The following is a 27,696-nucleotide window of genomic DNA, read 5'->3' on the forward strand; positions in this document are numbered from 1 at the left end:
TGCTGTACATCATCTCTGACTCGACGCCGGTCTCTTCACACTGTCCACAGTCAGTCGTATCGCGGACACAGAAGCGCTGGATTCAAGTGCTTGACCCTGTTGTCCGTGGCTCTGACAGCGTCAGTTCTTCCAGGTAAGGAAAACAAAAAATAAAATATTCATTTGCTGATGATTGTAGCTGTTCGAAAGTGTGCAACTAGTGTTTCCTTGTTCGTCTTTTTTTGGAGCGAGTCGGATTGTTGATGTGGCAACTTAATGTATTCATGCTTGGTAACACAAAGCTACGCTTTAACATAATAACTTGCCCTTTTTCCAGCGCTTTGAAGCAACAGGTATAGACGAATAAAGTGAAAGGAAGTCGAGTCACAGTAACCCTGATAAGGCTGGCAACAGTACTGTATTGTCCATAAAGCTGTCAGTCAGCGGGACTGCTGAGGCAACATGAAAGATTAATGAACGCCGGCTAGCTAAATGTTAGCTAACTAGTTAACTAACGCTAACAGACCCTTCTGTCCCGCATCTCTCAAGTACTTCCGTTTTTTTTCTGTTAGTTAAAGCGTGACTCCAGATAACTCAATGTTATTTGACTCCTTTATTTTGGATTCTTTGAGTTCCACGTGAAAGCAATGTGCAAAGTAGCACCCCGTTAACTTAAAATAGGCCTCTCTTGTTCATTAAAAAAAAAAAGATAACAAGCATATGGATTAAATCAGAGGCGGAGGCAGGCATTTGATACACCCGGGGTTTAGCCCTAAAGGGTAGTATGGATGGGGGGGGGGGGTTAGAAATGGCTGAAAGATTAATAGGCTCTTTTTTGAGTCTTGTTAAAAAAAGAATGACTTCATATAGCAAAAAATATATATCACATATGCAGGACACCTTAAACTAGGTTTTTAACTAGGCAGCAAGGCAGAACAGAATCAGGGCTGTATCAAGACACGAGGACTAAACCCCAATTCAACCAGACCCAGAACTGATCCGGAATTAAAGCAGGACTACAACAGTTCAAAATCAGGACTACTTAGGACTTAATCAAGACAGAACCAGAATCAGAACTAGATGATAGTAGCACTAAAAATCATCATAGAGCTGCACTACACTTATTTTTTAATTGTACCAAAGTCCACTATTTAGAAAAGTTTATATAATTATTTAGCCTTGTTGTGCAAACAAGTCTGCATAACTTAATAAATACAGAATTTGAAAAAATAACAAACCTAAAAAGAAACACTAGGTACGAGATACACGAGTGCCTATGATACGGTGATACTTTTGGTAAACAACCATTTGACTAACATGTGTTTCTCACCTGCTCTTGTTCCATCTGCTCTGTCCTCATTCTCTCTCTCTCTCTCTCTCTCTCTCTCTCTCCCCCTCTCCCTCTCTCCCCCTCTCCCTCTCTCTCTCTCTCTCTCCCTGTTCCTCTCTCTCTCTCTGTTCCTCTCTCTCCCTCTTTGTGCTGACAATCAAGCCAAACACCAACATAATCAAATATACAGTTGAAACCAGATATTTACATACTCTTCAGATAAAATCACAAACACTTTTTTAACTGTAACATCAAATCAGACTAAATGTTTATTTTTTTTAGATTGATAAATATAAAAAACATATTTGTTAACTTTCTATCTGTATTTCTTAATTATAAATGGCACCAAATTGTATTCAAACTTGAGCCACACTTATGGAGCTCCACAATTCTTTTCCTGGTGTTTTGGTTGACATCTCTTGATTTTCCCATGTTAAAGAAACAGGCTCTGTGTTTTGCCTTATATGCATCCACAGCTGTGCCACCAATTTACTCACATGGACTCTACTAACCTATCAGAAGCTTCTACAGCTCAGAACAGAATCGTTTGGAGTTTTCTTATTAATTAACAATAAACTTAGTGTACATGTACTCCTAAATTTGATGAAAGTGATAAAAAATAGACAGCTCGGTCTCTTTATTCTGACATTTAACTAATTCAAAAGATATTTCAATATTTATTTATCCAAAACAAAACAAGTTTACTCTAAATTGATGTTGTACAGTGAAAAAATGTTCTTGTGTTTTCCATAAAGTGTATGTAAATATCTGGTTTCAACTGTGAATATACTGCTGTGTATTGAAAATCCTCTTGTTTTGCATAGAAATATACTGAACAACATACAAAGCATAATATATAAAATAACATCTACCTGAGTTTTTTCTTTGAAAGAAGCCCCTTATGCCCATTCTTGTATATTAGTGCATTACTGAAACCGATTTATTTAGCCATGGAGGGAAACAACTGAAAATATGAAATAAACATACATGTAAGCTAAGACTCTCTAAAGAAACAGCATTGTTGTTGTTCGGCTTTTCATTCTCCATTTGTTGATTCACTTGAAGAGCAAGTAACGTAATATGGGTTAAGTGATCCATTTCTTTTGTGATACACCGTCATATTTACATTATTTGTACAGTATGAATGATTTGCTTTGGTATCTTCAGTTCTCCTCTGTTTGCCTGGCTGCGCTTCTCCAACAGCACACTCGCAGGCAGCAGCTCCCCCCGCCCCCTCGCTCAGTGTCTGAGCTCGGATCATACCAATATTAGGGGGGATTTACGCACAGTCGTAAATTCCCACAGTGTGCACTATGTGCTTCGAATATTGTGTGTAGTTTTTGTTTTATACAGTTATCAGCCAGGCATCTAACTATGAAAAAATTACACCCCAAAAGACCCCGGGCTTCTGAAAAAACAACCCGGGCTTAATATAAGTGTATGTATGCCGAAACATCCAGTACCCCCCCCCCCAACCCTAAAATGCAGTCATACTTCTGTTTTTAAGACCACCTAAAAAAAGGGTCGATTCCAGGAAACCTTTAGGTGGGCTCAGCCTCTGATCATAATGCCCATGCGTAAAAGTGCCTTGCAGTAATATTAATTGAATATCCTGTTTGCAAAGGTAGTCGACCATTTTTAAATTTGCAAACCGTAATTTAGGTGGTTACACATTACAGTCTTGCCTTAAAACAGTCTCATTAGTTGAATGACCTGTTGCAGTTTTTAAGTATAATTCAGAATGAATAATCACAGATTTCAGTATAATACATTGGCTTTATGGTGGACTCTTTAGTTATTGAACCCAGGGCAAAGGATCAGCTATGTTTACCAGACACCGTTTCAGTCTCCTAACCACATGCAGTAGAGGTAGTCCACCAAATCGTCAAGAATTTAAAGCAGCATTACTCCATACTGACTGATCCATATTCATTTACAGCAAAATTCAAACTGAATAAAGGCTGCTGCTGGCCAGTGACATGTAACATCCATTTGACTTGAAGTCACCTGGAACTGTAGCTGTGCTGTAAACAAATAATGAAGCCAAGTGTGACCAGAATAAGAACAGCAATCTTCAATATGCTGAAATAATAAAGTACACAAGCTCGCTGGCTGGTAACTAGCAATAAGCCAGAGGACTGATGGCTTGGGAGGCTCATTAATATAACTCATCACTAGCTTAATATTCATTAAGCAATTTAGAGAGCAAATATGCATAAGCATATTTCCTTCGGGATTAATAAAGTATTCTGATTCTGATTCATACACTTTCTAAGTGACAATGATGCCCTGCATTTGCAAACCAGTTTGCACTTTTGCTCTGTTTCAGGCAAAGTGTAAATCTGCACCACTGATTTGTGCGATGAAATTTTGTCTTTTTTTTTTCTGCTGCAGCAACCAAAGTCTGATTTATTAATGACAAACCAGCACTAGATGCATCATGACATCAAGAACGCTGGACAGTTAAATGTGTTTTCATTCTGTCGCATCTCCAGTCGATGAGTTGAAAAATGATCACATTAGATGACGATTTCAGAAAAGTGTCTTAGTACTACATCTATGTGACAGACAAATGTGGTTGTTTGGTGTAATTTCACATCAAGTGAGTGGACGTGGTGTTTTCAGCGCCTGCACACGCTGTCCAGTTAGCCCGAACCGCTTGGAGTATTTCCAGCAGAGACAACACATCTGATGCACGCTCAAATTGATTCTCCTGAAACAGTCCGGAGCTTGTGCCAGAATGGCTCAGCTGTGCTTTCGTGAGGTGTCCATTCATCAGCATTTGTTTCATATGGACAAATGTATTATATCTGTGAACTTCATGACATAAAGGGTGGAAAATCTTTATCTGCTGATATGTTTGAAATATTTGAAATGTTGTGAAGCACAAGGAGAAACAAGTTTATTGCATGAAACTTTCAGGGGTGTCAGGCAAAGGTAAAGATACTGTTTGACATGGATTCCCTGGCTCTGTGTCCAGACTGCAGGGTATTGGACTTGGTCTGGATGGCTGACGGACAGGGGCGCAGCAGACCAATCACATGATCACATGACAAGATGCTGGCTCGTAACCGCTTCCTCCTCCTGGTGGTGGTAGGTGGAGCAGCGCTGGCCATCCTCAGCCTGAGCCTCCAGTTCTGTAAGTACGGTGTGTTTGAAGTGTGATGTCTGATTTTTAAAGATCATTCATGTAATGAGTGAAGTGCGTGATTTGTTTTTTTTTTTGGAGGGGTCGGGATCATGGACCATTTATTTTATTTTTTATTTTGAACTCTTGTTGCTATTAAAGAAACACTGAGGTATAAACTAGTGTGTTTTTTCTGCTATTTCCTCTTAAGTTGCTTCTGTTATTTTTTTCTTCTGCTTGTGGTTTTGTCTTCACACATGCATATCCTGTCATTGCTGTCCCATTCAGGAGACCCCATTTATATCTAAACAAAGCAGAATCCCCCATTGACTCTCTATTAATAACCAGCAGCACCAGTCTCTGTCGATACTCTGTCGCCCTCACATCTGCTGTGGAATGTCTAGGTGAACTCAATTGTGTCTTTTCTCAATCAAGTCATTGTTCAGCATCCCCTTCAGGTATTGTCTAGATAGCATATCCCGGCCGGCCGCAGTGAATGCAAGGAAACCACCGCTCTGTAAAAGGAGACAAGCTTGCCTCGCTCTGGATGTGATTTGCAAGTCGTGCTGGTGAGAAAGGGAATATTGCTGCTTGATGAAGCAGATGGGGTGTGGTGAACAAATTGCAAAGCTGTTTTGCGCTGGCTTCATGAAAACCCCCGAAGCAGCACAAGTGTTAATAGCGACCGCAAGCTTGTGTCTGGACGAGCGTATAGGATTAGACTGCCATAAATCACACTCACAGGATTATGCTGGTATTTTGGACTTTAAAATCTCCTGAGCTGTCCTTCATCAGCTGTTTTAACATTTTGTCCTCGTATAAAAAAAAAAAAAAAAAAAGAGTCAAGTGTAAGATGGGGTGCTGAAATGACTGCATTTACTGCTCCTTTATTATTCCTCATATTTTGCCTTGAATGACACAAATTTGGAGTTTAATCTTTTGGAAAATAATGCAAGAGCAAGCTGGCTGTGACTCTTGCTCATCTAGTGATTGCACTTTGGGACCTTAAATCCAGACTGTTTTTCTGTGGCTCTCTCCCCTTCTCGCACATAATAAGAAGTGGTTGAGCATGTTGGAGGAAGCTGCTGTGTAAGTTAATATTAGTGCCATGCTATCAGTCTCATGCTTGTCTCCTAGACTGCAATTTTCTTGTTTGTAAAAGTGCCAGACACCCCTCTATAACTCAGTGTATTTAAAAATGTTATAGAGTGGAGATGGACTAATATATCAGCCAATATCAGCTTTGTTGACTGTGTGTTAGCAAATGATATGACATTTAGTGTTTAGCTGAATATTTTTATAATAAGATAAGATAAGACTTTATTGATCCCACAATGGGGAAATTTTTGCATCACCCCAGCTCAGGTACAGATATATGAAGGAAATACAAAAATACAATTAAGTACAATCAATGGAAAAAAAGTAAGCTAATACACTATATACAATGGTAGCATACACAGTATGTGATTATGGATATAGTTGGAAATATGGAAGACAAACTATATAGCTTGGAAGGTCATGGAAGGTCCATTATGCATGAAGTGGTGACCGTGGATGTTCACAGTGTCCAGTGACTTATGACATCGTGATTGAGGAGTTATAGAGTCTAACTGCTGTTGGGATGAATGATCTGCGAAAGCGCTCCTTCCTGCAGCGAGGGTGTTTCAGTCTCTGACTAAAGGAGCTGCTCAGCCCACTCACATACTCATGCAGTGGGTGATGTGGGTTGTTCATGATGGATGTCAGCTTTACTAACATCCTCCCCTCACCAACCACCTCCACAGACTCCAGGGGACATCCCAGCACAGAGCTAGACCTCCGCACCAGTTTGTCAATCCTGCTCCTGTCCCTGTCCGTGCATCCACTCCCCCAGCAGGCCACTGCATAGAAAAGGGCAGATGCTACCACAGTGTCATAGAATGTCCTTAACAGAGTCCTGCAGACTCCGAAGGACCTCAGTCTCCTCAGCAGGTGGAGTCGACTCTGGCCCTTCTTATACAGGACGTCTGTATTTGTAGTCCAGTCCAGTTTATTGTTGAGGTGAACACCCAGGTACTTATAAGAGTCCACTATCTCAATGTCTTTCCCTTGGATGTTCACCGGTGTTGTAGGGGGTGACTTCCTCCTGAAGTCTATGATCCTTTGTCTTGCCGGCGTTGATTTGGGTCATTTCATTTTGGTCATTTTGGTCATAATGGTCATTTCATTTTGTTTTCCCACAAAAAACAGTAGAAAATAAAACTAAACAAGCAAAAAGACACTTTTTTTTTTCTTTTTAAAGGTACAGTGAATAATTTGCTGAGGTTCTTTGATAGACAAAAAGAATGTTGTAAGTATAAATATATATTGATTAATGTGTCTTCCAACAAACTGATGCATTCTTATTAACTTAGAATTATTCTATTGAAAATATATAGGAGCGGTCACCAGTTTGTGGAAACCACCATGTTGCTCGACCATCTGGAATACAGTAACTCAGTTGGATATCAAAGTTCCCCCTAATCTGGTTTTATTTATGTGGTTAGAGACCGGGCACATGCATAATACGCCTTTTAATTAATTCAAAGGTTTAATATTTGTACATGTATAATTTTCTCATCATGTCTTTCTCCATGTCCTCATCATCTGCCGCCTCCACTGCTTTCTCTCCTTCCTCATGTCCAATTCATCCTCTCCACCTCAAGCTTCATCTCTTGAACTGAACTCAGAACTCTTAACACATGAAAACATGCATCAACATGCTTGCTTATTTTGTCATAATTACATACGGTCAGCAGATTAGACATGTGGCCCTCCTGTCTCTGGACGCCTGACAACAAGCCAGCTAAACAACAATAACAACTGCTTATAGGCTAACATGACGCCAGCTAATATTAGGCTTGAGTGTCCTAAAATCACACGTATCTTCTGATAAACAGTTTGACCACATTCTCACATCGTATGATACTTTATGCACCAAGTGTAACTAAGATTTTACACAGTGTACATTTAATATTAGGATCAGCCCAGAATTTCACATTCATGGCATCCTCATTACTTGATATCGTCCTTTTCATTAACAGTATTAAATTCTCTGGTTTCTTAGCTAAGAGAGAGTTCTTGTGGCTTATCAGGACTTGTATTTCAGTGTGGGATTGGAGATGTGACCCACAATTCAGTCAGTCAATGCAGGCAATTCCTACACCCAGCTACATTGATCTAATAATGTTCAGCCCAACGTTTATACTGGTGCAGAACAGCTGGCCAGAAGCAGTGCAGAGGTAAATCGACATTCGTCCTGGACAACACTTGGCACACATGAGTATTAGGTCTCTGCTTTTTGATACATTCTTGCTACCTTCAAAGATCTGAACATGAAGGAATACAAACATGGACTCACTGGAGGAGTCTCACTGAAGGTCAAGTCAGCAACTTAAATCCACAAGCTCCTCAGATAGCTAACTAGAACTGTTAAGATCAATCAGCAGTCTAAAGTATGTCAGGCTAACTGGTTTACCAGCATATCCATGGCTTAGTCTTATAGCAGTCAAATGAATGATTGAATTTGTAAACTATACAGTGCTATGGTGCTTGTGCAGATGTGCCAGATTACCGGGAAAGAACAAAGCATGCCATGGAGACCAGAGGAAAGACAACCACCAAGACAAAGATAGACAAAGCACAAATTACAGCAGCGTTGTAGTTGGGAGGAGTGCAGCAAAACACAGTCTGGAAAAAAAGACCTGTAGTTAAGCTCACAAGTAGCAATCCTCCCAAGAGCACTGTTTATGTTTAAAACTGCCCTCACAAACCTTTTTTTGATCAGTAATACTGCTGAAGAAAAGCTGCTGTCATCATTTATTCATCACAAATAGAAAAAGAATTGAGCCATTATCCAGAAAAAGCATGGTACGAAAGCATGAGGGATTTTCTCCTCATGTTTAATAGATGGTCAGCTTCTGTTTTTGTTCCACTTTTCTGCTATTGCTCGGTAGCCTGTTCATCTGCTCCAGTGCTGCTCTTCCTTCTTACCCCCAGCCTGCTTTTAAGAAAAAGCCCATCCTTATTTTTATTGTTGTTTGTTGATCATTACGGTGAGAGACAGAGTGACTGAGGATTATTGATGGCGGAGTAAATGAGCCTGTCTGGCTCCAGACTACCTCAAATTAAAAAAACCAATACATGCTTTAGAGCACGGCAGGCAAAGGTAGGGGAAGGGACTGACAGGGAACTCCCAGAGGACGGTGATGACAGTGTTCTGGGGCACTCCAGAGAACTCAGAGTAATCTATTTTGAGATGTAAGCAGCGAAAGTAAAGGTGATGCAGAACTTTGTGAGAGTCAAGCACTTCTAGAGTGTCAGATTCTGTGAGAGAGGACTGCCATGGGAGGATATAAAAGAAGAAGAAAGGCAGGTTGTCTGTGAGGTTTACACAACGATAAAAGAAAGTCCCATAAGTATACCCTTCAAACAAAGTGCTGTTTGGACGGATCAAAAAAGACTGAAAGCTTCTTTTCAGTGTTTTAACAGGCATGGGCATCACTTGACTTTTTTTTTTTTTTTTTTTTTTTTTTTTACTTTGGAAATGATAATCTACCAATGAGTGTCCTTAAGTGTTTAATAGGCATACCTCCAAGCACATGTCAAATTCCTCTCTCCACATTTCTCACATTCCTTCCCTTGCAGTCACTACCAGCGACAGTGATGGTGTCTGAGCAAAATCTGGATATGCTTTTGAGCTACCAGTACATGCAGTGAAAATGCTATGGAAAAAAAATCTTGTGGAAGGGATTGTACTCAACGGCCCACTTGGCTTTCTGAACATTTCTGAACAGCTGATTCTGCTCTATAATTTCTGTGGCCATTGAAGTTCCACTTAAGAAACCACGCCTTCATCCAGCGTCTATAATTAAAGCATTGTCTATCTTCTTGTTCTTTTTATATTTATTCTCCAAATAATTATTTTCCAGCCATTATTAGCCCAAATGTGCAACAAGAATCGTGTCATTTCAGTCCATTTCCAGAGTTGCTGGAGCAAAGCTCACCAAAGCAGGAAACAGTGAACTATGACTCCATCGTTCATGAGTCTTAGTGTGGTTTTCAACACCATCAATCTTGGTATCCTCTTAGCTGGAAACCATCTGGAACATATGTGGTCTGGCTCTCGTTTAGAAATGTTAGAACTGCTAGTCTACATCTTTATTATTTAAGGTTAAATATGGTGTGGCTCAAGGCTCTGTTCGTGGTCTTCTGTTTTTCTTGCACTATATAAAAGCGTTGCCCTTTTGCTATGGTAACCTGCTGATCATCATTCCCTGAGAAGGAAAACAGAACAAATAGAGTGGAAGTCATGGCTGTATGAATACAGTTGCATTAATTTTGTGGTGTAAGAAAAGCTGTGCAAACAAGTAAAAGTCTTTCTTCTGCTGGAAATCATAATTGAAATGCAACACCCCCCCCCCCCCCCCCCCCCCCCCAAACAAAAAAACAAAAACAAAACAAACATCAGTAATGGAGTCAGTAATTGTACATTACTAACAGCAGCATCTGCAAAGCTGGCACTTTTATTAGTAGACCAAAGACAGCTGTTAGCAACATTGTCATTTTTATTATCATGTAAAGAAGCTGCCCATAGTTTACTCTTCACCTGCTATTTTTGCACACATTTTATGAATGAAGCCTGTATAGCGATACCATCTCTGTGAAATCACATTCACGTTACACTATGACTGAACACAATGCAGCTAAAGTCTCGGACCATATCATTTGCATCCACATGATGATATCTTACAGTACGGGCATCTCTGAAGACACACATTCCACACTTTTCTTCTACTTATTCTAGACACAGTTCTGTTATTGGTTTACAATAAGTGACGCCCTACAGAGCTGAAAAATGAAGCTAACGCAGAAGAAAAAATAAAAGCAAGTTAACAGACTGGTATATGAAACATTTTGGCCTCTTTGAATAGTTTTCCCTTTTATAACAGCTTGTTCACCTGCCCTTTATATTCATTATTGTCACTTGGTTATAGGCTTTCAACATGTATTCTAAAGAAGTCATCGGACATGACCACGAGGTGCGTAACTGAACGTATCTATAGACGTCTGGGGGCATATAGACGCTGACTTTTTATGCCAAAGTACAAAAGTTGTTACAGCAAAAGTCACTCTATCTTAGAGTGTATCCTACCCGAGTGTCCAAAACACCCAGCATTGGTAGACCGTGGACAGAGTAGGCATCATCCCTCTGTAGCAGGAATGTCAAACTGCTTTTACATTACCCACTTTAATCTTAAGTGGGTCAGCCCAGTGAAACTTCCCTTTCTGTCATTCTACAGAGGTTTCTCTGCAATTTAATCCTAGTGATGTGTTAATATAAGATAGTAGTATATACGTGTTATAAAATATTGACTGAAAAAACAGGAACTTTTATGTCATTTAATTGTTTATTAATTACTTAGGTGTAGTATGGTCATCTGAGCCTCCTTCACATTTTTCAAAGCAGTCCAGTCTTGTCAGGCCAATTCTGGCCCCCAGGCCTTACGTTTGACTCCCCTCTTCTATAGGCTGTTAAATACCCCAATTCTTTCATCTTTGGGCTGAAGGAAGAACAACTCTCAGTGTATAAATACTCAATCAACAATCTCTTTATTCCATACAACACTTTGAGCATAAAGCGTCCGAACAGGAGGGTCCGCCAGATCTCGAAGTGTCTGACAGTTTCTCACATTCTTATAGCTTCAGCCTCCCTCCAAAGTCATAAAACCTAAACATCCACATTCTTTCTCTCTCAGTGAGCCTAAGTTATGACCTTGGCTTCCTGTGTAGTATGTTCTGTTCTTTTCTAATCAGACAAATAAGGCCATTATTCTCTGAAAACAGTATTTCTTATAAATCAGCAGTGTAATGCATCATAAAACAATGTAATTCATTCACAATAAATCAGCAGTCTAATGTAATGCAAATCAGTCCAATAAATCTAATAGTTGTCACCTTCTTCTAAGTCAAGAGTTAAATGCAACGTAAAACTACATAATGATTTCACAATCTTTAATTAGGGGTATAATGTGGCATAAGATAATATAATAATCTCACAAGGCTCAACTGAGACTAGCCTTTACTGATAGTAAGAGCCCATCAAATACAGGTGTTGCTCTTAAAAAACATTCATTACATTGGGTGGATAGAAAATATGGATGTGGTGTTTGTGAGTGTTTGCTGTGGGGCCTGTTTAGTCGCTTGAAGTAAAACAGGCTGATGTATTTTGATGAGATTGGATTTCAGAGTAAGAGTCAGCTTGCTGCAAATGCATGACAAACAACATTTAGACGGGTATTGAAAATATGACTTTAGAGAAGATGTTCAGCCTTTCCTGCCAACATTTCGATGCTATTACTCATCCTCAACAAAACAGCTCAAAATACTGCAGAGCACGATACGAATAGACCTACTGTAGTATAGATATGCATTAAAGACAAATTGTGGTGCGGCCTACATTTTTAATGCAAAGCTATTCAACTGTCAAGCATACTAAATTAAATGGCTTCACTAATTATTAAAGTGGCCTGTTGTAGACTAACTGTCTGCACTGTTCAGACATATTAGCTGGAAGATAGAATGAGAATATTCCCTCACTCTATCCATCAGCTTTCTCTAGTGCTTATTTTATGCCAGGATGTATGAGCTGAAATGCATCCCAGCATGCATTTTGCCAAATGCAGGCTTCTGGAACGGTGCCAGTCTGTCATAGGCGTAACACACTGACAGACTACCACGCTTTACATTACCTGTGTGTTTCATATAGTTTATGACCTGTGGGGCTTTTTGCCCATGTGGTGTTGTTTGTTTAGCCCAGCGTTAACACACTTAGTCAAGCAAGGAAGAGTAAAAATTGCCACAGGTGCTGCAGTTATTGTCCTGTGAAGTCAAAGTAGTCCAATCTCAGTGAGTAGTATAGATTACATGTGATTTTTATCATAAATTATAAATACAGAAAAATCAGAGTCTTGTGCATGCATAGCCTAATTTTTTTTCTGGTAAGTCTTTTAACCATACAGATTCATTTAGAGCTTTTGAACTGTGACGGTCATAAAAATCATCCAGCAAATCATCAGTGTGGTTCAGTTGCTAGGACATGGCAGCTGTGCATGGCATGCTAATGGCATAACCTAAGTACAAAACTAAGCTGATTAGGTTGTTGGTATTGATGTTTAATATAGATGCTGTAGACATGGACATGCATTTTGTCCTGCAGCCCTGAACTCTTTCTAGGACTTAGCTGACAGAGCTGGATGTAAGAGATCAAATGAGGTATCCTGATGATTTTGATGATTGGCCTTGGGGTCTTGCATCCCCAAGGCCAGCTAAACCAGACCGTAGGTGGAGTAGAAACCTAACACTCATATTTGCATTTAACGATGATTTAGCATTTCCATGTTTTCTGTTTGTTTTCTCCAGATGGTTCAGTTTCCACTAACATTTATATAATAATTCTAACCAAAGAGCTGCTTTGCCACCCTAATGACAAAATAAATCCGACCAGATACCGGGTATTAAAAGACTCAGATCTATATCGGGGGCAATCAGGAGCTTATGGGTGCTTTTGCTGTAACACTGACCATTAGTGATTAATGAAATGCGAACCACGAGGATGTTAATCTGTTTCGTCCCTGTGGATTGTTTGTAAAGCCACATAGCGCTGCCTCCTCCAGCTGTGAATGATTTCATTCTTTATGAGCTTTTCTGTCACGAGTTGTTCCATTCACGTTCACTAGACATAAGGTGAGGATGCAACAAGTCCTGGCTGCCTGCAGCTGCTCGTTATGTCTGTACTATGAGTCAATATTTGCTCCATCTTTTCCACTGGGCTTTGGTTATAGCAGTGCTGACAGTACAGTGTGCTCTCAAGTTGGGTACTGTAAGTGGGCACCCACCTTCTTAATTTGAGGCCAAGCCACATTCTCTGAGTATCTTTATACTTCCATAATCACAGCGGTGCTCTACTTGACACAGATGTGTTTGTGTGCATTTCTGAGGCAGAGCCGCCTGTTTGCCTTGAGGTAAAAATCAGGCTGCGTGTTTATAATGATGGCCTCACACATACTCAGAGGTGGGAGAATTAACAGGGCAGACTGTTTAGCTTTGAGTTTGTGAGTCAGGATGCGTGTATGTTTGCATGCTGTCACCTTTGCTGAAAACACTCAGGTAGCCCTCTTCTCAGGTCTGACGGAGGTGGAAGGATACTTGGAAGGCATGTTAATCGAGCCACATTTAGCATGTCTGCATGAATTTGTTGTGTCCCGTGTGCGTAATGCTCTGTTTGCCGTTTCTGTGTATGCACGTGACAATGTCGGGCAGGGAGTAACAAAAGCCCCATTGTGGAGGCAACTGTGACTGAACTGGCCTCCAAACGTTTGGTTTGTCCAGGCAGACTGTGTGTGTGTGTGTGTGTGTGTGTGTGTGTGTGTGTGTGTGTGTGTGTGTGTGTGTGTGTGTTGCTGGGAGCTGGTGGTGGTGGGGGGGGGGTAGCAGTGTATGGGGCACAGTGAGTGGAGGAGGACAAGTTATGGTAATGAATGAGCTCCAGTGTGTGCAGTCAGACCTCGAGCTACTGAACGGTCGTCAAAATGCTCTCCACTCGTGTCGCTGAGCTTGTCGTTTTTCTCATTTGTGGTGAGTTTATGTCCAAATTCAAAACTTTTCATGAAGACTTTCATTTTTTATTTACCAAGACAAAGACATCAGGCTTTGTCTTGGTAAATAACTGTTCTTAGATGTTCTTGCTTGTTCCATGTTCTAAAAATCTACCAGCTTTTCTAGTATTTGTGTACTACAATTCTTAGACGAGGATTATCATGACAAACCTGTTAAGAAGCATTGACAAACACCTGTGACAGGTTGTGCTTTACGTACATCAGCTGCACAGATTGTGTGTGATAATATTGTTGTGCTGCTGAGGGAGATGTGAGATATGGCTCCATTCAGCTACTTTTACTAAAAGCAGAGCTGTTTGTCTCACTTTTTAAATATTTATTGAGTGAACTATTGTGTTTTCCTTTTGATAATATTTACTTCTAAACCTAACTGAGTGGAAAACTCATAATGCACATGCACCAAAGTAAAACAGAAAAAAAGGGATTTAAAAGATACTGATGTTGCGAGTCAGAGTTTGTTCTAAAACCAAGGATCCTAAAAGCAAAAGCTCAGGCGCTTTAAAAACAGCAGCCAAAGCTCACATTTGAATAGCTGGAAGCAGCAACAGTCTGGGTTTTCCAATTGATAAATGCCTTTAAAGGATTATTTAAATCGGGTTAAGGTAATAGGCAAGATTTAATTTTGCACATATGCACAATGGTTACATTGATGGGCCATGAGGATATTTAATGTCCTTTCAGAGCGGGACATTAGAAAGTATGGAGCCTTTCACAGACAGCTCACAATGCATGTGGCAGTTAAACAAATGGAAAACATGATCCTTGGAGCAAAACTGCAAGGCAGTTCATTTGTGTAGTACATTTCAATAAAGTGGAAATTCAGAGGGCTTTCTCAGGGTTTAAAGGCATTATGGTAAAATCTAAAGCAGGCATAAGGCAATCTGAAGTTACTGTATAAAAAAAAAAAGGTGTAAATACTAGTGTGAAGTACAAACAGAAGTAAATATTTGAGCAAACTGTACGGTCTTGATGAGCCCCGCTGGAGACACGGCGCTGTGTAACATTATTTACACTCTGTTGTTGTTTTCAGTCATTTCACTCTGAGAAATGAAAACTCATTAGGTCTTTTATGATGAGGCAGACAGTGGGCCTCTCTTTTTCTTCTCTGCAGCAGGATGTAATGTTTACACAGTTGACTTGCCAGCCTGGATTTTGTGTGTGTGTGTGTGTGTGTGTGTTCAGCCTCTTTTTCTTCAGGGTTGGATCCGTTTAAATGATCCTTCCAGTTCCCACTGCCGCTCCACTCTCTTTGGACCATTTCTCCTCGGGTTCACAGGTCAGCCAGTGCCTAGGCAACACTGTGGTGGCAGTGAGGGGGTTTTAGGATACAGAGCTGTTGACATGGAGATGAACTGAGATGGAAATGGTTTTCTCAGATGTCTGTGTCTTGCTACTCCATTATTTTGTGGTTTTACTTTTCTCCTCTATTTACCATTAGATGAAAACCTTTTGAAACTTGTGCTGCCAGGTTTTAGACTCCATCTTATTATTATTACTATTATAAGAAGGTACCATGATGGCACCATGTTCAGCACTATATATTTCCCTGTCAGCTGGCAGGACCAGGTTACTGTTGTGAGCATAATTGATATCATAAAGTTGGCTTTACAACATCCTGCAGGGACCCACGTAAGCATGTCCACCCCAGCTATTGCCAAAAATAGAATCCAGTTTTATGGAAAACACTTTAAATGTTGTACACAGATTAATGAAATAGTAAAGTCCCATGTTGATCCCTGAGCAGAAGACAAAACAGTACTATTTAGAGTTCTAAGCCAGTGAAGCTGCTCACTATGATGCTTTAGATTGATGTTTTTCAGTTTTCCTAATTCTTTCATTTCTCTTTCTACCTTTACTTTTAACTTAAAAACATATATATACTGTATTTCTACCTGTTCTCATGCCACTTTGTTTCTCCACAGTGAACCTGATCCCCACCACACCGATAGTGGAGGAGCGCCCTTTCCATGCCGCGGATGGAGGTATCGGGGTGGCTGTGGGGAAGAGCAGAAAGCGAGTGTTCCCACAGCCTCACACCCAGGAGCCCAACCCCATATTTGAGGCTTATGGGTACTGCAACATTCCCAACCGCACTGAACAGGCCTGGGAGGGTGAGACCTGCACAGTGACACAAAATCTGATTTAAGCAAAATCTGAAAAAAAACTTAATGCTGTGTGTGATTGTGAGTTTGGTTATGTGAGAGACATATTCTTGAGGCCGGCTCTCTCTTTGCACGAGTCAGAAGCAGATTTGATGGACAGCACAAAAAATGCTTAATTTAGTAATAATGTCAGCTTTAGTGTGTCAGGGCACGAGGGATGTGTTAATTTTGGAGACGTCACTTCTCCTGGACTGCATCATCTGTAATGCTGCAGCTCCATCTCACTACAGCACAGCTCTGTTTCTAGCCTGAGGCAACCATACAAATATCCTGCACTGCTTGAGATGAGTTACACAAGCAACCGCTAATTCACTGCGTGGTGGTTTCTCTCACCGGAGGAAAATAAATCACGTTCATCATTTAGATTTATTAGACCACCTGTCATAAGAACAAGAAATAATAAATAATCATATTTTTTTTAAAATCTCCCAAAAACTTGTTTAAAACAAGAACATACGTTGTTATTCATTAGGTACATAACAGACACTGGACAATCACTAAATACTGATTTTCCTGTTTGGCTATGCAAGTAAATAAGTGTAATTTTGCATCTTAATCAAAAATTAATGTTCTTTTTTTATATTTTTCTTTTTTCCACACATACTTGTGGATCGACCATTACGGAAACATAAAAAGTATTTTTGCTACTTATACTTGTGTTGATTTATAGCATCTGTGGCATAAAGCTAGATTTGACAGACACTGTGCATCCAAAGTTATTGACATGCGCAGTGGTGTTTTTTTGTTTTAAGGTGGTGTAATGTTCCCAAGGACACACACTCATTTCCCTGCATCTCCTATCTTCTGATTTGACTTTTAAATAACTCACTTACACTCACAGTCATGCACTCACAGACAGTGCTCCAATTTCTTTGATGTGTCTCATGTTGCTGCCAACTCCAGCCTTAGTTGATGCCCCGAGCAGAGCACTTTTGCTTCAAATTGTCTCAAATCTTGTGATATTTTTTGTATAGTGCACTATATGCTAACTATCTCTGCCTTCCATTTGGTACTAGGTTAAAACAGTGAATTTATGAGAACTTTAAAACTGAAAATATTTCTCCCTTGTGTGTCAGAATGAGTACATGTTGGACTATGCAACAAAAACAACAGTGGGGAAACAGCTCTGTGGAGATTGCCAGAAACTCTACGGGAGATAATTCGATGTACTTGTCGCTAAGAGTCACACTTTGTAAAGTGATTGCATTGTTGATAGAAAGAAATGAACATACCTGCTCTAATTTCTTATCATCATATGCCTGCTACATCCTAATCTAACCACAGTCTTGAAGCTTGGATAAGTAATCTGATATCTGCTAACAAAAGGGAGAATAATGGCGAATAATGGTGCCTTTTTCCACCGCATGCATTGGAACATTGCTGAAGATGGTCTCCTCTGACAGGTCACAGTCCTGCTGACTACAAGCTGCTGTCTGTCCATGTGATGATTCGCCATGGTGATCGCTATCCGCTTTATTCCATTCCCAAGACCAAGCGACCCGCCATTGACTGCACCCTGTCCACTAGCAGGTACACCCACGTTTCCCATTAGATGAACAAATACAACCTGCAGCATTTTTTATTAATCACATTCTTATTCTAACATGATGCTACAATAAACCTCAAGAAATGTTTTCTGGACTGATCTAAAAGTGTAGCGGAAGCTGATTAGTGTGGTGTTTTACTCTTTTAACAGAAGGGCAAGAGCATGAGTGGCATAACTAAAGTGTTACAGTGGTTTCTACAGTGTGAAAATGAAGGCTTTGTGCCCACTGTTTTAATTAAACCAGATCGGAGAATAGTGCTTCCTTAGCAGTAACTATCTCCCAGCTATGAACTCTGGCCCCCTTTGTCTAATGGTTGGCAGGAAGACCTGATGGGAAGTGGGAGAGAGTGAGACACCAATTACTGAACCAGGCTTTGATATCCTCCTACAAAAACTGCTGGCTAGATAACAGCTGTCAGAAAATGAGCTCAATGAGAAAGCAGCTTTAGATTTTTTTTTGTGTGATGTTCAAGAGCCTCACAGCAATTAATTTGCATCACAGTTGGTAAATCAGGATCTGTATAAGCATTAAACATATGAATACCCCAGACAGTCGCTTGATTTTCCAGCGATTGCAGGCGGCAGGACAGAAACTCCCTATAGAAATGCGTGGAAGCGCACACACACACACACACACACACACACACACACACACACACACACACACACACACACACACACACACAGAAATTAATATTGTTATCTCCCTTTATTCATTATGCTCCATTCTCCAGACTTTACAGTGCGTCTGCTCTTCCCGGCTCTGCAGCTCAGTCAAGAGGGGCTAGACAAGACTTCCTGATAGGAAGTTATTAAAAGCCAGCTTGCCCCTGTGCTTGAGCTTCAGAAGAGGTCTGCTTCTGTGTGGTTGTGTTCACTTCAGTTATTGCAAATGCACGTTGCTATGGCAGTTTTTCTTGTTATTCGGTCAGATGGGTTTTGTGCACTCACACTCTGTGGGATTTTGGACCATATGGTCAATAAATTCTCTGTGACCGGTCATGTGTTTGGGCTGTGTACCTAGCTTCAGATTCAGTCACTTCTTAACTTAATTCTGCACCAAGCTTTAAAGCAGCAACATCAGCTCTGGCATGTGGCAGTGCACTGTCCAGATGTGCAATCTCTCAGGCTGAAACAAAAGGTTGCATTTCAGATTAGTTAGTTGCAGCTGATATGCAATGAACATTTGATTATTAAATATAAAGCGTCGCTCTGGTTTTAGGCGGTTTATGATCAAGTACCTGCAGGAATAGAATAGAATAGAATGCCTTTATTGTGACTATACGGTTGTACAATGAGATACAGAATAACAGCGTTCCCATCAGGCGCAGTGGCAATTTGTTTTTAGTGCTTATTACTGAATATTGACTTTCAAAGATTTTTGTTTTGTCTTTAATAAAGTAGTTCTCTACTTGGATTGTATTTTTACCACATAAGTTCATTCACAAAGATATGTAGAGCCACATATATCAGCCAATGTTTGTTATTTGATTATATATTTGTGTCTAAAGTGAAATTTAAAATGAGTAAAGAAGAGATGGAGGAAACACCTTTCCACCAGGTTATTGGAGTTTGTCCTTCAGAGGCAGGACTTCCCTGTTGGCAACTCTACAAAATCAACAACCAGCTGATCTAAGCAGATTTGGGCAGAGCATAAACAGTAATCCATGACTAGTTGTGACAGAAAAGTAAAAATATATTTAAAAGCACTGTCACATCATCTTAGTAATATGGCCATGCCCATAGCAAAGCTAGCATATGGCAGCAGATTTTGAATTTGATGCGTTGTCTTGTTGTTTGGTGTTGAACTGCCTTCACTGTGGAAGAATTTAGTGCTATTTGTATTCAAGACTCAACTTACTAAATATCTCAAGTTGCACCACTACCCTAACTTCCGTTCATTGTTAGTCCAACCGTCTGCAGTGGTACAGTACACAGTGAAACATTCCTCTAAGACCATGGTGCTACATATGACATATAACAGACAGTCAACACAGGACTACATAAAGTGCAATGTTCAAAAATTGCAAAAAAAACCCCAAAGATGGTGCAACACCAGACAGAACAGAGCGATACAGACACAAGACAGTGCAGTCACAACAGTGTAATTAGAAATGTGCAAAAGACTGCGTATTGTGTAAAAAGTCACAATACTCAGTCTTGTACTATATTACTACTACCAACACAGAAGTGTCCCATTATCTTCGTGTTTATCGGTCTGAGAGCATCCCCACTCCTCTTGTTTTGCTGCTGACCAACTGGTCCTGACTAATCCTGACTCTTCCCGTCTCATTACATCACGTCACATTCTCCCTGCTGGCTGCAGTGCTATGCGTTTTGCTGTTTTGAGGCCCTCTGTATCATTCAGTTACACCCCTCTGAGTGGATCTCTCTTGATTTTTCTCCACCTCCACCGTCTTGGATTGCGGATGGTTAGTCCTTCTGATCTTGTGAGCTGCTGTGAGCTGCACGACCACTCTAAGCAGGAGGACGACTGGTTCTTTGCTACGGAATCATCAAAGCTACTTTGCAAATACATATTCACAGAGGAGCAACTGAAAAACAGAAAAAGCTTCATGCACACATGTATACATACCAGCAGACTGAGATAGAAGCTCTTTAAATGTAAAGTTATGTACAGAGAAGCCTGCACAAAACTGCCTGGTTCTTATCTTCGCCCAGTGTGATATAGCAGCCAGTGACAACACTTTACAGGCCCAGGAACAACTTCTTATGGATGCAGTGCTTCTCTCTTATGTCCATAATTCCACGGTGCCGCTCAGGCTGCCCAGGAACACCACAGAATATGATAAAGTCCAGCATGTGAAACCTGATAAGCTGAGAATGGACAGGTTTCCTAACCATGCTGAGTTTGCTGATAACAACCCGTTGATTGAGAGTGGGCATTATTTAAAAGGTCTAGACACTAAAATGCTACAATAATATGAGTTTCCTCAGTTTTATTTATGCAGGATTAGTTTGTGGGGAAATAGCTCGTTCTGTGCAAAGTTCAGCATTATAAGGGGCATTTTAATGCTTATATATATTTAGCTGAACCATCAACTTGCTCTTCTGTCGCCACACATTTTGCATCTCCCCGTTAATATTCTGTGTAAACACTCACCTCTTTTCATTTTTGGCTGTAACTAAATGACCATCATGACAGTGTGTTTCATTTTTGATGGCCATGTTTTCAGTGTCAGTCCTCAGTCTATTTAGTCCCAACTGAAATATCTCATCTGTTAAAGATTTATGAATAAATACTCCATCCATCCATTTGCTTATCCTTTTCAGGGTCGCGGGGTGCGCTGGAGTCTATCCCAGCTGTCTTAGGGCCAGAGGCGGGGTACAGGTCGCCAGTCTGTCGCAGGGCTAACACGTAGACACAGAAAACCATTCGCACTCATAGTCACGCTAACATTTTCTCACGTTTACAACGTGGTTTAAATTAAAACCACGTTGTAAACATGACATTTTTATGGCTGAATTTTGGCATTTTTAACCTAAGAGGTCATGGGGATTGATCCACTTGTGAAGCAAACTCCAACTTCAGCTTGGTTTCAGGGGGGGGGTGGACACTTCCTTGTTGGCTTCGGTCCCAAACATTGCTGCTTGCTTGGTCACCACTTCAAAATTCTTTTCAGGTGTAGATCTCAGAAAGATTCATAACCTAGCTGAAATGCATTTGTCTTGCTTTGGTGAGTCTGTTGTATGTCTTGGTTTATTCTGGTAATAACATAGGTAGTTCTGTTTTTATTTAGACCAGCATGTAATTACAGGGATCTCAACTAGCATATGCCCTGGGCAGGATCCTTACAGAGAGCTCAGCAGTGTGTGTCCTTGTGTGTGTGCACGTCTGTGTGTGTACCCTGGCACCAGCTTGTCGACCCACTGTCTCCGTCTGTGGTTAACTGAGCTCTTTCATCAGGGAACATCTCTTCTCTTCTTCTTCTGCTTTTTCTTCTTCTACCAATGCAGTCTTTGTCCAGGTTTTTGTCTCCCTGAACCAGTCATCCGATTTGCTTTCATCCCAGCTTTGACCACACCATCTCATTCCCTTTTTTATTTACCCCACCCCCTCCACTCATGCTACCTCTTCTTTCCTCATCTCTCCATCCCTTCCTCCCACCACACTAATCTTTCCCCCCATCCCATTCAGTGATAATAATCCCTGCTTAATGTAATTGGGCTGTGTAATCTTTGGTTAGCAACAATCAGCCTAATAGACAGCCTGGCTGGCTCTTTGTCTGCACTAGTGTCCCCATCCGCTAACATCCAGTCTCCCAGTGTAGCCAATTAAAATGTGAATTGTCTCAAACTCCCTAAAGCAAAGTCATCAGTTGATGGCACCGAACTGGAGCACTCGTGGGCACTGAATAGCACATATTCAGTGTCGTTTAAGGGAGTATTAACTTGTGATAATGCAGAGAAAGGTTTGGTTAAATGGTGACAACAGCTGCTGATGCAGCATGATAGGAAAAGGCAATAATGATTAAAAAACTAAGAGTTTAGTGCTGTGAAGCCTTTGTTTTGGCATAAAAAGCACAAACTACCCATTGTCATCATGCAATTGTCCTTTGTAATGTAGCTGCTGGCTGTAGAGCTGCGTCACAACAATCACAGGCATGATTTAAGGGTAATGACGGCTCTGTGTGCGTGTTGTTTTTTTTCTAAAACGGCTCATTCCCGAACCAGTATGTAATCACTATGGAAACTGTGTATGTGCGCATGACCCGTTTTAATCTGAGTGAGCTGAACTGCAGCTCCCTCAGATTTGTTATATTGAACTGTAATCTTCAATCATCTCTAATCTACTACAACTTGGATTGCTCCTCTCGCTGCCCTCATCCCTACGTGTTTGTGCGTGCTTGTATGCGTGCTCGAGTGGGTGTTAGGCTTTGTGCGTGTGTACATGTGTGCATTTCTCCCAAGGCAACAAATTCTTTCATCTTTTTATATCTCCATTTCCCGTATTGCCTCCCACACATATTGAACAGTGCTGCTGCTGCAGAGCAGTGTTGTGCTGGAGAGACACCTGGTGGTGAATGTGGGGAGTGGCACCACATGCTGCGACTGATGATTATTTTCGTTACAGGTTATCTTATCAGCTTTGTTAAGATTTCTAAGATGGCAAATGACAATTTCATCATTTTTTCATACCCCAGTGTGATGTTATAAGATTATGTAAATTGTATAGTACAAAAACATCCTCACATTTTGGAAGCGCGCTGTACGTTTTATTTTATTTTTTTTATAATATAATGCAAACATAATACTGGCAAGGCAGTGAGAAGGGCCTGTTTGAATCCACCATCCTTTCTGTGTGGAGTTTGCATTTGTTTCCCGTTTCTGAGTGGGCTCTCTCCGGGTACTCTAGGTTCCTAACATGCAGTTAGTGGGGTTAGGTGTGAATGTGAGTGTTAATGGTTGTCTGTCTCTCTGTTGGCCCTGTGTGGCAGTCTGTCCATGGTGTGGATCTGACTTGAATAAGTGTAAGAGGATGGATAATACTAGCAGGCTTCATAAAAATTACTGCAAAGCCTCAATACATAGACTTAAGTGATGCATTGGCTTCATGTTTTAGCTTTACTGCACACCAAGAAGGTCCTTGGTCTGAATTCACTGGCCCTCTGGGACCATCTGTGTGGAGTCTGCATGTTCTCCTTATGGCAGCTTTGGTTCTCTCCGGTCCACAGGGAGACTCCCACAGTCCAAAGACGCGTTAGGTTAACTGGTGATTCTAAATTAGCCGTAGATGTGTGTTGGTCCTGTGGTAGACTGGCAACCTGTCCAGAGTGTACTTAACTTTTTGTCCCATGACACTTGAGGGAGACCCTGTGACTGTGAATTTGATAAGGAGAACAATGATGGATGTTTCAGCTTTACGAGTGTTTCATGTTTTGAGGGGAAAAAAGCATTATTATATTAATAGCTTTCTTTAGTTATTGTATTATTCCTATTAATTTATTAACCTTGAGGATTTTATAAACAATACATTATGTAAGTCAGATTTTCCATTAAGATTTAAAAGGGAGTATTTGTATTAGTTTTTATGCATTTAAAATCTTTTTGAGTGGACAACAAACATAAGCAGGATTAAAATGAGCAAACATCATGTTAGCAAAAAGGTTAGACACTCAGGGGTCACACAGCTGCCTGCCAATGGTTAAAGCTGAAATATGAACAGGAAGTTCTGTTGAAAGGTTAGAAGCATTTTAGAGAGTTAATGTTTGCCTTTGCAATGCTGCGTTATATGGTGTAATGACATGAGCTAAAGGTTATTCCATGTGTGGATCTACTGGATGACTTTTTTTTTTTTTTTTTAAAGCAGCTTTAGTAAGAAAACACTGAGTAAATGTTTAAGATTGAGCACAGTTTAATTAATCTGTCCTCACAAATAGTGCTGTACACATTTGCTTGGTAAGTGGAAGGTTGTTGGTTCAGTTCCAGCTGGAGACACAAATCCCCTGTGGGGCTGTGTCAGGAAGGGCATCCAAACATGCAGCACTGCCCACTGTGGCGACCCCTTGTGGCAGCAGCCGAAAGTACCTATAAGCAGAACTGTTTGAAACAATTAATCACATTCAAATACTCTACTACTGTTTGTCAGCCTTTACTGAACTTGATTCGGGTATTGTGTAGAGTTGCTGAGAATGGAGCTCTGCTTGGTTATTTAGATGTTACATTGAAGTCACTTATGATTGAAAATATTATGATTAGTTTGAAATATTGTAATTGGACTTTTTAAGTCATTTTAAATGATTTAAACTCATTTATCATCATTTGTCAACTGTGACACTTCTGATCAATTTAACGATGTCTTTAAGATCAAAAAGCTGATCTCCGTTCAGAAACAAAGAGTAGCTTTTAAACGGTCACGTATTTCAGCTGTGTGGGGAAACCACATCCACCTGATCAGCAACGCAGGCTTAAGTTTGTGTTATGTGAACATGAGACCATGGATTACATCTTTAACTCCTCTTGTCTTTTCTTCTAACCCTCAGGAAACCCTCCCACCCCCTGCTGGACTCCTTCATCCATCACATGGGCCTGGGGGGTCGCGGCCACTGGGAGTCACCTCTGGGCTCGGTTCCTCGTCTGCCCAGCCACAGTGCCTGTGAGATGGGAGAACTCACGCAGACAGGTGACAAGAGCAGTTGAACCGAACTCTTACAGACATTGTTATGTGTTGAGTACTCACATAATTTATTCTACATCATTCATGCCACCTTTCATTTTCCCATCGTTGTCCAGGTGTGGTGCAGCACCTTCGCAATGGGCAGCTCCTCCACCACGCCTACAAACAACACAGTCTCTTCCCTTCTGATTGGTCGCCCCGTCAGATCTGGGTGGAGACCACAGGGAAGAGTCGCACTCTTCAGAGCGGGCTGGCCTTCCTCTACGGTTTCCTTCCGGACTTTGATTGGACGAAGCTGACCGTGCGTCACCAGTGGAGCACGCTGTTCTGCAGCTCGGCCTGTGACTGCCCTGCCAGGAACAGGTACCTGGAGGAGGAGCAGAGGAGGCAGTATCAGCTCAGAGCGGCCGATACTGAACTGGAGAGAACTTACATGGATATGGCACGAACTTTGGGTCTTCCCACTCGGCAGCTCCGAGCTGCAAACCCCATAGACTCCCTGCTGTGCCACCTGTGCCATGGCCTTTCGTTCCCATGTGTTCCCATAGGGGATAGTGGCGCCGGCGGATGCCTGACTATGGAACAGTTTGCCGTGATCCGACGGCAGCAGCTGGACGATGAGGTGGACCGGAGGAGAGCGGGGCTGTACCACAAATACGCCATCTTGGCGATGTATCCCTACCTCAACCGAACCGCCGCCAAGATGGAGCGGATCGCTAAGAGCATCGAGGCTGGTCGTGAGCCTCGTTCCGGGGGCGAGGAGGTCTTCACTCTCTCTTCAGCCCATGATGTCACAGTGGCTCCATTGCTAAGTGCCCTGGGTCTCGAAGAAGCCCGGTTCCCAAGGTTTGCAGCAAGAATTGTCTTTGAACTGTGGAAAAGTCCCTCGACGATACAAGGCCAAGTAAAAAAGAGAGGTGGAAAAGGTGAGAAGTCAAAGGCCAAATACGGCGAAACATTCATCCGGGTGCTGTACAACGGCGAGGACGTGACATTTCACACCTCCTTCTGTCGCCCACACGACCGCCACGTCAGCCAGCCTCTCTGCCCTCTGAAAAATTTCCTGTCTTTTGTTAGGAGAGACATGTTCAGCGTTGTCAATGCCACCTCCTACAAGGAGGCCTGCTACAGGCGCCCTGGTTGACAGACGGAGACGAGGGTGACTGAGTAAAGCTTGATGGCAGATGGTTGTACTTTCATTTAGAACGTGTTTTGAAGACGGTGTACTCTTACTCTGCTCGTAGTGTCTCCACATTTTATAACATAGTCCTTTTACATTTCTGAGCATGAAGTGTGACACAATCACACACAACATGACCTTCACTTTATAACCTTTCTACAAGCGTACGATCATTTTATAAAGATCTGTTCTCGACTCTATCTGTACAACACAAACAATTCAAGGGAAGTTGAACAGCACTCAGCCACTTTATTCCAACATTCCATGACAACTTGAAACTGCAACATTTCATTATTTCCAAATGCCTGTAAGAAAGAGGAATATTGAAGCTGGAAATACTATGATGGGAATATTTTGTGTATAATAATGTATTTCAGTCAAAACTTTGGGCCAGTTTGAGCTGTAGAACTCAAGATGACCAAGTTTTGTTTTAACATTTAATCTTTGCAGCAGGCTTTGTTTTTAGCAGTAACATTCTCACACGTTGCCGTGCGTCTTTTTATTCTTGGCTTCATTCAAATTGTTTGCGGTACTCTAATAGTGACAGTTTGGTGCTATTAGTAATCACGCCCCTCTTCTCATTTTGGTCTTTCTACTGAGTCTAATAAACGTTTTTCCGAACAGACGTACGTTACTGTAAAACAGTAAAATAAATGCCGTCATGTTTTAATGCTTTGTTCTCTTAGTGTTTTTTTTTTGTTTTGTTTTGTTTTGTTTTTTTTCAGCTATGACCCATTTGGTTTTGATTTTAAATACTGAATAAACAAATAAAAGCTGTTTCTAATCTTACTTTGTCTTACTGGTGATTTTTAATTTTTTTTAAAGCGATGATATAAAATCATTGCAAACTAAAATGTACCCAGTTATGATTAAAAGTCGTTAAAAAAAATTCTGCAAGAATATCAACAGATGTCGTTTCATACACCTGTTTTGTCACCCTTGTAAAAATGTCTTGCTTTAGGTGTTAGCTGATCCTTCTACCACCATCTTCCATTTCAACTCACTCTTTTTAAAAAAAAAAATAGTGTCTCTGATTTTGACTAAGCCATTTCAACACCCTGGATTTCCACTTCTCGGCCCATTACTTGGTGGATTTTCTGTTGTGTAGGATCATTATTCTGTTGAAATGGCTCCCTCAGGTCCAACTTTCTGACTGATAACTTGAATTATCTTCAAGCATATGCTTCAAGCTGCCAAATGTGTCCTGTGTTAATGAAGCCAAACGGCTCTTTGTTTCATCTGTGAGAGTAGATCCTCCCAAAAGGCAAATTGTTGCTTTAAAGTCTTTATGGAGCATGAATGTGTGTGGATGGCACACCGTTCACAAAGCTCAAACCTCTTTCTTTCTACACGTTTAGATACAGACAGTTCCAGGAGTTTCCCTTTGATTCTGGGATGGACAGTCTGTATTAGATCTTCTAAAATTGCTTGTCAGACATGAACATCTACAAACATTAGATAATGCTTTGGATCTTTGCATGATTATGCCCCACACTGACAGTGAAGAGACAGCAGTCGCTATATTTGACATTCACCAGG

At 41.0% G+C, this 27,696-nt stretch overlaps 1 protein-coding gene across 2 annotated transcripts; it reads left to right on the forward strand.

Annotated features, from left to right (window-relative positions):
- On the forward strand, positions 1-26,827 carry pxylp1 (2-phosphoxylose phosphatase 1). 2 transcript variants are annotated; one of them, XM_040024835.1, is made up of 6 exons: positions 1-133; positions 4,290-4,448; positions 16,054-16,242; positions 17,697-17,823; positions 24,844-24,983; positions 25,094-26,827. In XM_040024835.1, the coding sequence occupies exons 2-6, from the start codon at positions 4,367-4,369 to the stop codon at positions 26,119-26,121; spliced, it is 1,566 nt and encodes a 521-aa protein (XP_039880769.1). In that variant the 5' UTR covers positions 1-133; positions 4,290-4,366; the 3' UTR covers positions 26,122-26,827. The 2 variants fall into 2 exon arrangements, with proteins under 2 accessions (XP_039880769.1, XP_039880776.1); XM_040024842.1 differs by lacking the exons at positions 1-133; positions 4,290-4,448 and adding an exon at positions 13,961-14,090.
- Positions 26,828-27,696: the final 869 nt, after the last annotated feature.

The sequence above is a fragment of the Simochromis diagramma genome, unplaced genomic scaffold (genome assembly GCF_900408965.1).
Source record: "Simochromis diagramma unplaced genomic scaffold, fSimDia1.1 OVJJ01000348.1, whole genome shotgun sequence".
In the NCBI taxonomy this organism is placed as follows: Eukaryota; Metazoa; Chordata; class Actinopteri; order Cichliformes; family Cichlidae; genus Simochromis; species Simochromis diagramma.

Bases quoted from the DNA above. Each gene is read 5' to 3' on its own strand.
- pxylp1 (XM_040024835.1), top strand. From the start codon at position 4,367: ATGCTGGCTCGTAACCGCTTCCTCCTCCTGGTGGTGGTAGGTGGAGCA. The intron at 16,243-17,696 runs GTGAGACCTGCA...CTCCTCTGACAG, and splicing joins CACTGAACAGGCCTGGGAGG to GTCACAGTCCTGCTGACTAC. The intron at 24,984-25,093 runs GTGACAAGAGCA...ATCGTTGTCCAG, and splicing joins GGGAGAACTCACGCAGACAG to GTGTGGTGCAGCACCTTCGC.